At 33.4% G+C, this 12,629-nt stretch overlaps 1 protein-coding gene across 2 annotated transcripts in view; it reads left to right on the forward strand.

Annotated features, from left to right (window-relative positions):
* Positions 1-11,149, forward strand: part of LOC130897456 (protein phosphatase PTC7 homolog) — a 44,301-nt gene extending 33,152 nt beyond the window's left edge. Inside the window, exons 4-5 of one of the 2 annotated variants that reach the window (XM_057806322.1) lie at positions 2,001-2,139; positions 6,152-11,149. In XM_057806322.1, coding sequence (XP_057662305.1) covers positions 2,001-2,139; positions 6,152-6,201 — 189 coding nt within the window. In that variant the 3' untranslated portion in view covers positions 6,202-11,149. Of the gene's footprint in view, positions 1-2,000; positions 4,800-6,151 lie in introns of those variants that run through there. The other variant, XM_057806321.1, reaches the window with a different exon arrangement.
* Positions 11,150-12,629: the final 1,480 nt, after the last annotated feature.

Genomic DNA, 12,629 nt, shown 5'->3' on the forward strand with positions numbered 1-12,629 from the left:
CTTTTCAATCATTATAAATAAAATTTTAAAATTAGTATACACACTACGTACAAATATAAATACAAATAAAAATCATACAAAGTACTATTGTAGTTTTATTATAACTATTTTTTGAAAAAAGTGGCAATGCAAAACTGTTATGTAGGGCCTATAAATGAAAATATGGAAGTAGCATTTAAAATAATAAATACAACGCGCTCCTCGATTTTCAACTGAACGTTTATATGGAGGAGGGGGTCGTTTAAAATTTCCTAAGCTTGAAGGGGGTCGTTTAAAATTTCCTAAGCTTGAAGGGGATCGCTATATAAAAAAGTTTAAGAAGTCCTGGTCTACAGTATGCAAATAAAGGAGTGAATGTCGAGAAACGTACGAGAGACACGAAGTTAAAATGAGAAAGTATTCGGATGAATGACAAAGAGGGTAAAATGCGCTTGGTGAAGTAGTACGGTAAATAATCAAATTACTAAATTCTGTACCCCAGAATAAAATATATATATATATATATATATATATATATATATATATATATATATATATATATATATATATATATATATATATATAAGTAACATTCTTTAATTATTCAGGAGACGTAAATGAAGGTATTAATAGTATTTATTAGTGTTTAATAATATGATTAATATCCAGGGCCGAGCCGTGCCGGGGGCCTGGCACCGGGGCGGCAAAAGGCAAAAGAAATAACAGAACCCCATCATGGAAAAAAATATTTAGTCGCAAAGCGCAAAGTGCCTTTCTTTGATAGCGACATTTCTCAGAAATATTGTTTTCTTATTATTATAACAATACCAAAATAGTGCATTGAGCGGCGTACAAAGATAATAAATAGATATTAATAAAGAATAAGCCGCGAAGAACGACAGAATATATTAATAGGTACTTTTCTATCCGACTAGACTAGAAATTTACCTCATATCTCGCCTCACTAATCAAATTCCGACTAGATAAGTTAATAGGGTGGCATATTTTACCCTAGGCTCAACCCTGTTAATATCTGCTAGAACAATACAATTCTATACGAAATAAGAACGCAGATATTTACTTAAAGAAACAGGTAGTGGGAATTCCAATATTTTAAACTTAATCTGGATGTATGTCAGAACAGAATAGAATTATTAAATTCGGCCACGCTGAACACGTCAAATTTCACTGTCGCTCTCACTACTGTTTACGTCCCTGTCACTTTTATCACTTTCTAAATCTAAAGTGTCACTGTCGTCGTTCTGTGGACAAATTATAGTTTGGTCCATATCTACATCAAAGTAAGGTTGCATATCCATATACATTTTTTCATACTCTTTTGCATGGTTACTTCCATTCATTTTCATCGAATGTATTAAAAAATTTGGTACAATGATATTTTACCTCTGTCATATTATAATATATAATTATAATATTTTATGTATATTGCGTAAGGTTGGTACTCTCTTATGGGTCATTTATAATTCAAAATATATCTTCTTAGAACACCTTTATCACAATTATCCAAGTCTGTTATGGGTTTTGATATTTTTCTATTTGCCTCATCTCCTTTTCAATATTTGAAATCGTATGCATACCTACACCTGTGGCAATAGCAACACGTTCTATTTGAATGTCCTTTATTTTCTGATGCTTCCCGGCGCATAAAATATATTTGCCAAAATTTCTCGACTCTCTCCAGTCAAAATTTTTCTTTTCACTTTTGATTTGAATTCCTTTTTATATCACTGTAAGAATAATAATACCTTTATTTTGCATCAATATTTTTTTCAGTATCCAATAGAAACAATGAAAGTAGGTCCACTATCTAATAGACACAATAGAACTGACAATAGTATCAAGTATATCTGCTTGAGAGACCGTACTAATCCCTACTACCATCTTGTAGTAACGGGCGCGGCTATTTCACACTCATTTCTGTATTTGCCAAAGTGTAATTTTTGTGTTTAAAATATTTCCATAATTTATATAGTAATAGTTGTATATTTATTTTCCCATAGATTCAAGGTGAGAGGTGTGCCGGTCGATTACAAATGGTAGCAAATTCAATAGCTTGGATGGCAAAAAACCTTTCGTATGATGAAAATTTTGTATCACCTTTCGCTGAGAGTGCTTTCGCAAATGGTATTAATACAATAGGTAAGTTATTAGATGATATAGAAAAAATCCATTATCACACAGTTTTAAACTGTCCCAAGACAGGTTGTAATATTTTTTGGAGATGGACATTTATTACGAACATGCATAATTGGAAAAAACTACTAAACTAAAATTGACTTTCAAGACTTTAAACTTCTATCTTAATAAGGAAATACATGAATAATAACAATCATTATATTCATTACAAACACTTGAAACTGTTAACTAAATCTGGTTTGTACTAGTTCTTATTTAGTTTATACAAATTGTTTTTTAAAATTATTACTAGCACTATTTAGAAGGTTTATAGCTGTGGAAATGAAAAACAGCATAAATTTCTTTATTATTTTCTAACAGGCCTTTTTATCTGATCTAACAACTTCAGATTTCTAACATATCGCAAAAAAATGATGTTGAGCAAAAATTAGAATAGTTGTTCAGCATGATAATGAATACTTGCAGTTGGAAAATGCTTCGAAATTAATCTAGGAAGAAAAATACTGTCAGATTTGTGACTTAGCAGGTAATTCTGATAATCAAGGTGCTATCAGAGTATATGCCGGTCACCAAATAGCGAAAATTTTATCACACATGTTCCCACTTTGTAAAACCACAATCGGCTTACAAACATAGATAAGGGATTCATCGTGAAAAATTGTACAGAGTTGTCTTCAATATAACAAGCGAATATAATTTCAGTAAAATTAAATGCTTCAAAGCTTAATTTGTAACTTAAAAACTAAAATAAAAGTTACATAGCACTTTTTGATGCAAATTACTTATAGAGCTGAAAAAATCTTTGCTATATTTACGTGATTTGAGGCATTTCTTCAATTCTCGGTGCTAATATTTGAACATTCTTTCGTTATCAGTCCCACAACGGAGAAGAAATTTTTGGGTGAAGCATTTAAAACACAGTAGTTCAAATGTAATCGTAAAACAGTGTGATCATTCTTCTTGGCCGTTCCGTCGTCTACGGTATATTATTCGACAATTATTTTTTATTTCTAAATTAACTATGAGTTGCTTCTTTATATAAATCCTGTTTGATTAAAAACTCCTGTATGCCTACTTCATTTAATTGGAATTGTACGAATTTTTATTGGATGACACGAGGTGTTATCTAACACAATTACACTGTTTGCTTGTAGTGCTGGTACCCGTTTTTCTTTGAACCAAAACTCGAAAAGAGTCCCTCCAATATCCTGATGGTAATCTAAGGAGCTAGCCTCAACATGCTTCGATATTAACGGCTCTAATTTGTCCTTTAAGAATCCAAGAATCCTTGTTTTCTGGCTTGACGTATCTCGGCCATACATGTGCCACTTGTCCGACAATCAATTTTAAAGGCTAGTTCCCGGGGCATTGTAAAAGTATCCACAGGCGCTTGAACCTTTCTGGAAGACTACAACGAAGATATATCTTCAGCGACCTCGTTTTAACGGCTCTGATGTTGTTCAATGTCTCAAATTTTGTCTTTTAAGGGATTTTTTGAGCCAAGAGGATAAAAAAAATTCTCGTCTGACGATGTCAAGACTATAAGCTAGCTAGGGTATGACGCCGATCTCGGTTTTTGTCAACTTAATAATAGTGTATCATTCACCCTACCTTGCTCACCACCGCATATATGCTTTTACCTCTAAAATGGGGTGCTTTCGTTTTAAATTCCTAATTAACTTTTGTTCAGTTTTTACTAACAGTACCACGACCGTCAAACCATGTTTCATACAAGTAATAGATTTGTCTCCCTTTATTACGATACTCCCAAATTTTTGTTAAAACGACTACTTCCCATTACAGTTTATCTTATATTTACTGTTTTATATCTAAAACCAAGTTTTTTCAAAAATCTTCCCGTTGATCGTATCGAACATACTTCAAGAATATGTTTCCTTTTTAGGTCTGCAAGTATACCTTGAAGATTTGGCATTAAGTTTGATGCGAAACATACTGTAATTTGTTTCGCATATTGGAGCTAACCATCAGGTTTGATTTTTTTAAAATTTCCTGAAACTTTCCTTTTTCGTCCCATTGTCCCACCTTACTTTGCAATTTTGTAGAGTGAAGTCTTAGAAGTTGTTTCCTGGATAATATCTCTTCTAGACATTCCTCGACTACAAAGTCGGTTAAAAACAATTAAAACCACTTTTTGAACATCTGTTGATAGATGTTGTCATCTCTTTTCAACTGTTTGATCTCTTTCTGTGCTAGGCTGCATCAAAACGTTTACTGATTCTGCAAATCGATTTGTTGATGTTTGATCTTGAAGCCACTGTGACTTCATACTCTTTTGTGCACAAAACTTTCATTTAAGAATAATTTGACGTTTAATATACCCTACCCACACTAACTATTGACTATAAATCAAAAACCCTACTAAAAATACCTACTTGATGATTATAGAAAAAATAATTGGAATTATGTATAACACCCTATTTACATTCCTTATTTTCTCAGAATTATTCGATTTATGTTGTGTTCATGTAATGTTTTTGTTTATCTATATTTTTGAATGATTCACTGATTCTGAAAATTAAATATTTTAATGGTTACCTGGACAAGTTGTTTACTATAAGATTTTCGCTATATGATGACCGGATTTTACTGAGCACATATTCAAAACTAGATGTGCCAAAGAGACTTGACAAAATAAGCAAAAATAACAGACGCTCCTCTGCATGGATTCTTAATCGAATGAGATCCAAAGGAAATGGAGAGTACAACACACATGCCAGAATAGACGTACAAATTAATTTTATACAGAGTGTCCCTAAATTCGTTTACCAACGCTCTAGGGGAAATTCCTTGATTCAAATTATGCCTATTGATATAGGGAACTTATGTCCGCACACGCAACCTTTCCAAGATACAGGGTGTTACAATAAAACGATTTTTACAGATAAATTTCAAATGGTGTAAACGATTGTTATTGAAGTTTTTTTACCATCATCAGGTTGATAAATTACTCGTTCTAGCATGAATAGATGAGTATTAGCTTTTTCCAGAGGTGTGTAGCAGTTATCAAATTTTTGAATTCTACCATCATTCCTTAATAAAAAAGTAATAATTGACTAAGCTAAAATTAACAATTTTGTGATCGTTCTTGCCTTGACTCTTGACAGCATTGATTAGCGCACGTTGTGGAAAAGGTGTATTAGAAATTTCTTCTGTTGCTGCTTGTATACAGCCAACAAGATCTTCCTCATTATCTACCGGACTCTGATAGACGAGAGACCGGTTACCTAGCATGGTCAACCCATTAGCCCACCTCATTCTGTCCATGAGTGGCATTTAAATGGAGTCATACATTTGCTGAAAAATGTACAGAAGCTCCATCATGCTGAAATATATTTTGTCGGGTATAAAGAGTTCTTCCGGGTTATATCCCTTGAAAATGTCAAATAAATTTTATTATGTAATCGTCTACTATTCCAGCCCATAAATTTACAGAAAATTTTTGCTGATATGCATGGGTAAACGTAGCATACCGGTTTTCATCCGCCCATACATGACTACATATTTGTATTCAATATGTGACTAAGGAATCTCATACTTGAAGAGTTGATTCTCTATATTATTTAAAGCGTTGTTTTCAAAATTAACTGTACGGATAGTTCGAAGTCGTCCGGCGTTATTCCTTCTAATATTTAAATTATCAGTTTCTCTTAATCTTCCATCAATACTGACAAACCCTGTATCTTGGAAAGGATACATTTGTGGACATAAGTTTCATATCCTGATAGGCAAAATTTGATCCAAGGAATTTCCCCTAGAGCGTTGACAAACGAATTTAGGGACACCCTGTATAAAGAGGTGCATTCTGGTTGTGCCTCACTGGGCTAAATCACTTCCTTCGGAGCTTTGATAGTGTCATATCCAGAAAGTACTTTAATTTGGGCAAAAACAAGTTACAGCTCACAGATTTGCCTAGAGAGCACTGTTGTCTCAGGAAAATTTATTTATTTTTTTTTGTAAGAACGATAATTATTTTCTGACATATATTTTGTTTCAGGTGGCAAACCAGATGATATAACGGTTCTTTTAGCAACAGTTGCAATATGAAACCTTAGCAAAGTAGATAGTTGAATTTACTGCATCGACACATAATATTCTGAAATTTAAACATCAGCAAATTGCCATGTTTTTGTTTTGCATTTCAGGTACTTTGTATATCATTGAATCATTAATACAATGCGATCTTTTTCATTTTGTATTCATTTTATTTCATAGGTCTACAGAATACTGTATATAAACAAACATTCCCAAAACAAAAATAAAAGTACAATTGTTTGAAATAACAGCAGTTATATCAAAGGATCAGTCAGTTGAGAACAATTTTGCAATGAAGCAATATATTCATTCATTCATTTTCTCTAACTTTTTACTTCTTAGATCTTTATATACACTGGCGAGCAAAAAATTGAGGTCACCTTAAAATTTTCCTGTTCTTTGAAATTTTACGTTTTCAGATAGTATTCGAAAACTGTACATCATTGCATGTGCTTTTGTAAGCTGAATGTTATACTTTATACTAAAGAAAAATGCATTTTTCTCTTGGATTTAATGATTTATTCTGAAGAAGCAACAAATTAACATTTGGGCGAAATTCAACATTTTGTTGTTAGGGAAGATGTGGAACGAACAAAATAAAAAAACTTGACATAATAACATGTATTCACTCCTCTTGCATTGATGGTTGCTTGCAGCCGACGCGGCATACCTTGAATTAAATTGCGAATCACATTCTGGTCGATGTTATCCCATTCCTGCAACAGAAATATTCTCAGCTCCTGGGCAGTTCTTGGTCTTGGTATGTGTCTGCGGATCAGTCACACAGTCTCCTTAACTCGTCCTAGACATGTTCTATGGGATTCATGTCTGGGTTGCGGACTGGCCAGTCAAACCGCCTAATTTCTACCTCATCCAGATACTCCCAGACAATTCTGAATGTATGTGGTCTCGCATTATCATTCATCTCGTTGAGTTGTAACTCTTTTTCGCCCATACCCTGATCTTCTAGTGATCAGGCCAGTCTCCAGAAAGCTCTGGTACACCGTTTGCACACCACAAAGACTATCACTACAATTCTTGCAGTTTCACATTGTCCCCGACCATCTTGTCACAGCGTAACAATTTTTGCCACAACAATCGGATCTAAAGGCATTATGGGCCTGTAAAATCACTACACTTTTGCAATCGTTAGGTGTTACACAAAGAATCGACAGTAAACTGGAAAACAGGCAAGGGAAATGTGAATGTTCAATTAGTGCAAAGGCACATTTTTTATCGTACTCTAATACATCGAATGACAGCTGTCAAGTCTCGGAGAAAATTTGCTTTAACGCCTACTAATCCTTATCAATATTGACGCTAAAATTATTCGCAATTTCCGAAGTGGCCCGAATTTTTTGCTCGCCAGTATATATATATATATATATATATATATATATATATATATATATATATATATATATATATATATATCGTGATGATTTTAGGTCTCAAGAAATGAATCAGGCATTCGATCCTAACAAAAACTTGAGCTTAAAAAATTCTTTTGCCATGCCATTCCACTATCCTTTTTTTCCGGTGATGAAGCTGATTTGACAACACTTTCAATTCCATAGTAAATTTTTTCGATGGATGAAAATATATTATCTCATTCAGTTTTTGTTTTGTGATTGTTTGTGATCATGGTGTAATTTTGGTCATATTCAAATTTAATATTGTTTTTATACACACGTGGAGAAGTATTGAAAATAAAACAGTTTTACTTCTTTTTTTAACGGCCGGTTCACACAAATTGGTAATTATATTTTTAGAGAGTGAGTTCTTACTCCTCACCTATACAAGTTAAGTACCATAAGCACCTTTTCGAGACATTTTTTTTGAATAAATCAAAAGTGGTTCGCAGAATATCCTTAAAAAAAATTCATTATACCGACATGACTAAAGGGCATCGTCTGACACAAAAAACGAAGTAAATATATAATTGATGCGTGGCATTGCAAAACTCGCTGTATCCATTTTTGGAAAATTTTCAGAATTCAAGAAAAACTGTGTTAATCGGCAACAAATAAGTAATTGCTTTTATCCAAACTCATCCATCACATCTAAATAGCGATTCTGATAAGACATTGAATTTCAAAGTTATACTTCTTGAATACAAACTTACATTGGCCTATAACTGAGTTGAAGAAAGGCTCTCCAGCTGTCGATATATTATTTCGAAAAGATTTTTTGAATAAAAAGCGTTTTGCTTCATTAAATTAGAAATGCCAACTAGCAGGCCTCTTGAAACTTCTCCAGTTGTACATTTCAACTTCTCCCATTTAGAATACAGTGCAATATTCAGAAAAAATTGAATGGTATTCGGAAGGTTGAATAATAACCGGGAGACGTCTGAGTTTTTTCTTTATTAATGCAAATACTCTATCGGATGGTGAAAAAGAGTGCTCGTTTAAACTTTTTCTGTGTTCATGTTCTATCCAAGTATAGCAAAATATCTTGTCCGGTGTCATGGGGCCTTTGGAAGATCTCGTCACAATGGTGAAATTGTAAATATACAATTGTCTGCTGTAATATGCACATTAGTCAAACCAAATTTTTTGACAGTCAAATGACATAATAAATAGGTCGCTTTGTTCGTTTTTTGGCTTCTTATAAAAATCTTTGTACCTCACTTTGTGAACAGCATGTTCGAAACCAACTTATTAGTTTCTTGAACATCTGGTTCCCTCTTTACTTTCCCTTTGAGCTCAATGCATTTGGAACATGCATTAGATATTGGTGAACCGAACCCTATGTTGTATTCCTGCTCAAAAATATTACTGAAAAACGTTCTCTTGGCTTTCAGTTCATCAAGCTGCTGATTATTGTTCATACACCAAAGCTTGAGCAGATTTAAGTCACCTGAGACGTAATGTCTTTGGATCAATTTACCACGAAAGTAATGACTTTCAACGCAACTTAGTTTTTCAAGAAGAGCCTTAACTGCTGCTCTTTTTCTTAGACCTCTTTTAATCTAGGTCCTCCTCTCCACTCTACCAGTAAAGTTCTAGACAGTAAAAATTTTTTTGAGAGGAGTTTGACTCGAAATGGTGAAATTTCTTAGATTTCGACAAACACGAATCAGGAATTATTGAGTTCCAACTTTTCTAACAAAGTACTGGGTACTCACCGTTTTTGATGGAACGTTTTTCTTTACAGGGCGGGATAGTTTTATAGGAAAAGATTGCATAAATTTCTAAATAAAAGTATCCTGCTGGATTTTGTCTCTATGGGAGTAAAACTGTTTACAGTGGCGTAACTACAAATTGGGTCCTTGTGCAGAGATCTTCTCGGGCCCCATCTGTAAGTGTCAAAGTATAATATAATTATTGCTTTAAAAATACCAAAAGATTCTTCAACGAACAATTATTTAAATAAAATAAAACAATAAATTTATTATGTTTCAAATCTCTTTATAAACTTAAATTACAAACAAATAATATCACACACATTGCAGTTTTTGAAGGAACATGCATAGATTCAAAATCCACCGTTACCGGGATATAGTGAGTTTTGCAATGCCACGCCTCAATTAGTTTATGAGAAAAAAAAAATTATTGATTGGGTGCCCAAGTTAACCCAGTTTTGGGGCTACTTGGTCATGTTTGTGAAATAAGTTATAAATTCCATTTGAAAAAGTAATATGCCCATATTAGTCAGAATTTAGATAAAATAAGCAGAATTAAACTTATACATACGAAAAATTTTTTTATTTTTCAGGAATAAAACACTAAATTAAGTGAAAGATTCTTTTAAATTTGTTATAAAGCTCTATAAACGAAATGAACACCCGTTTTTGATTATGATGAAAAGTCAAACTTTTGGGAGTCCAAACAAAAGCTATCTTATAAAACGTTTATGTTTGCGCAAAATCTTTCTTCAAAACTCATCCTTGCATAGTCAAAAATATCCAAATTTTGTGATGTTGAACTAAAATCAGCTTCATATTTTGATTTTCACTGGGCATCAGTCCAAATGTAATTCGACAGCAATGCCATTTGCGTTTAGCTTAAGATTAACTCTATTTGTATAGGTTTTTCTTTTTGCCTACGAAACTTCAAAATGCTCGTCTTTTCTTTTGTCCTTAACTTGCGGGAGCTGTGTACTAAGCTCCAAGCTGAAACATTCTCAATGGTTTTACTTTGCAAGTACTCTGAAACAAGGGAAGGGACCCAAAACAAATCTAGTGAGACAAGTTTTAAAAATTGGATCGTTACTTATAAGATTTCTAGCTGTGGAATGGAGATTTTCTGTCAAAATTTCCATGGAAGATTTCTTAAAAATAGTAATTAAATTAATGAATTTACACTGAGTTCACTGATTATGGATTTTTCATCAACAATTGAAGAAAGACCATTCGGGGCGCTCTCGGGCCAGGGACTTATCTAGTCCAGGCCTGCTCCAATAGTACTCTTGCGAACTACTTACGGGAACCCCGCGTAAAACAACATGATATAAAAATAAATCATTTGTTGTGTTCTAGCAAATTTATTGCACGTTTTGACATACGCAGCAAAAATTATTGCTCAATTTCTTAATAATATGCTTTAATTTCAATAGGGATTGTAATTTGGTTTATGCATGGGATCAAAATTACCTAGTCATATTTTGTGTATTACCATCGTCGTATTTATTTTTAATCTCATCGTAATTAAGTGAATTCGTTAATTTAAACGTTAATGTTCTTGTAAACGCGTCTTTTATTTGACAAACGAAATATTATGTAAGTTTTCAATGGAAAACATTAAAGTAAACCTTACTGTTATCTAATTAGATGTAAACTTGTATTGAAACTGAAAAATTTTGTGGTTGTGCTAAAAATCCCATTCGAATTTAATTTTTTAAACAATTGTGCGTACATTTTCTTTAAATAGAATAGTCTAATTATAATGTACCCAAAAACACTTGTTTATTTGCAACTTGACAACAATGTTTTGGTTAATAAATTAGTTGTTATTGATGTTTGACTTTTATTCAACTTTCCAAGCTAATTACATATAATTTGATTTGAAATTTATTTAGTTTGTACAGTTTTGCCTCGACAATAGTATGTACGTTAGGGATCCGCCGGCTCTTTCTAGGAGATCCGTTGTCACTTTGAACTGCGTCTACGGATTAGTGCCGGTGGATGTGGCCTCCTTGCTCGATTTTCTGTAAAACTCCGGAGGCCGACTAATCAGAATGCTTACTATCTCGTATGTTCTCGCTTTGTGTACGCCGGATTTTTTTCTAGGCATCATTAAATGTTCCTTCATGATTGCACCCATTTGCTTTTGCCCAGTTTATTACTTCCGCCCTCGATCGGTGGCTGAAGTCGGGATCATTGAAGAAGCTAGCAGCTTCTTCATCACTTTCACAGCAACGAAAGCTCCCTGTTGATGGAGAATGACCAAATGAAGAGCAGTCACATGAAGTGGAATTACTAAAAAGCATAAGTGTAACGAATGTTATTTAAAAATGGGTTTTACGAGAGGAGGGTAAAAATCGGCGAGTCCTTCCGAACAGTTCGATAGTTCCAGTTAAATTGAGTCATCATTTTGAGGTTAATCGCCCGAATCTTCACACCAAAGAGGAAGAGCACTGAATAAGGTGCTTCTCAACACTGCATGTAAACTCAAAAAAAAATCATTAATAAAAACGTTTTTTTGATAAATTATCAGGTGGCAAAGATATGTAAAGCTCATACTATAGTGGAAACCCTCATAAAACCATATGGCAGCTATTATCAAACAATACTGTCCATAGACTCATAATTGACATGTCAAATAAATGAATCTACTGTACAGGTACAAATTACTAGAATTCAAATTTGGAGCAAGTACATGTTAAGGTTGGTTGTACATTCATCTTTAACATTTTATAGCAGAGCTGTTGTTATGTTCTGTATTAGTTAGAAAGAAGTTGGAAGAGGAATTTCACTGTTTCTGTTCTCCTGGTCTTTACATTTGGAAATGTAAATGTCGTGCTCCGCGATCCTAAGTGGAAAGCCGTGCAACGATCTTGCTGGAATTGGAAAAGCGCTTACGAATTAGGCAAACGAATTCGAAGATGAATAGATCTCCTTTTTTTTACATTCAAAATATCAATTTGTTCCAATGGAACACAATTTCCATCACCATGTACCCGCATTTTGGCGTGTATTAAATCCTTTTAATACTGTAACGTTTTTCGTATTTATTTACATTCTTTCTATTCGGGCGGTGAAGTGATAAACACTGTCTTCACATATCCAATGTATGTGTAGCCATCGTATTTAAGGTGTTGTCTAATTACCATTTTGTCCATAACTAAACTGCAAATAAATGCTTAGAAGATACTTGAACTTTAATTTAAAAAAATCCAAAGCTTCTAATGTAAATCCTGAAGATGCATTAACTGAACACTACCACTTAGATGAAGACTTAGGGTGAGGCAAACAATTTTCAAATTTATTTCTGACA

This window comes from Diorhabda carinulata, chromosome 8 (assembly GCF_026250575.1).
Source record: "Diorhabda carinulata isolate Delta chromosome 8, icDioCari1.1, whole genome shotgun sequence".
Taxonomy (NCBI): Eukaryota; Metazoa; Arthropoda; class Insecta; order Coleoptera; family Chrysomelidae; genus Diorhabda; species Diorhabda carinulata.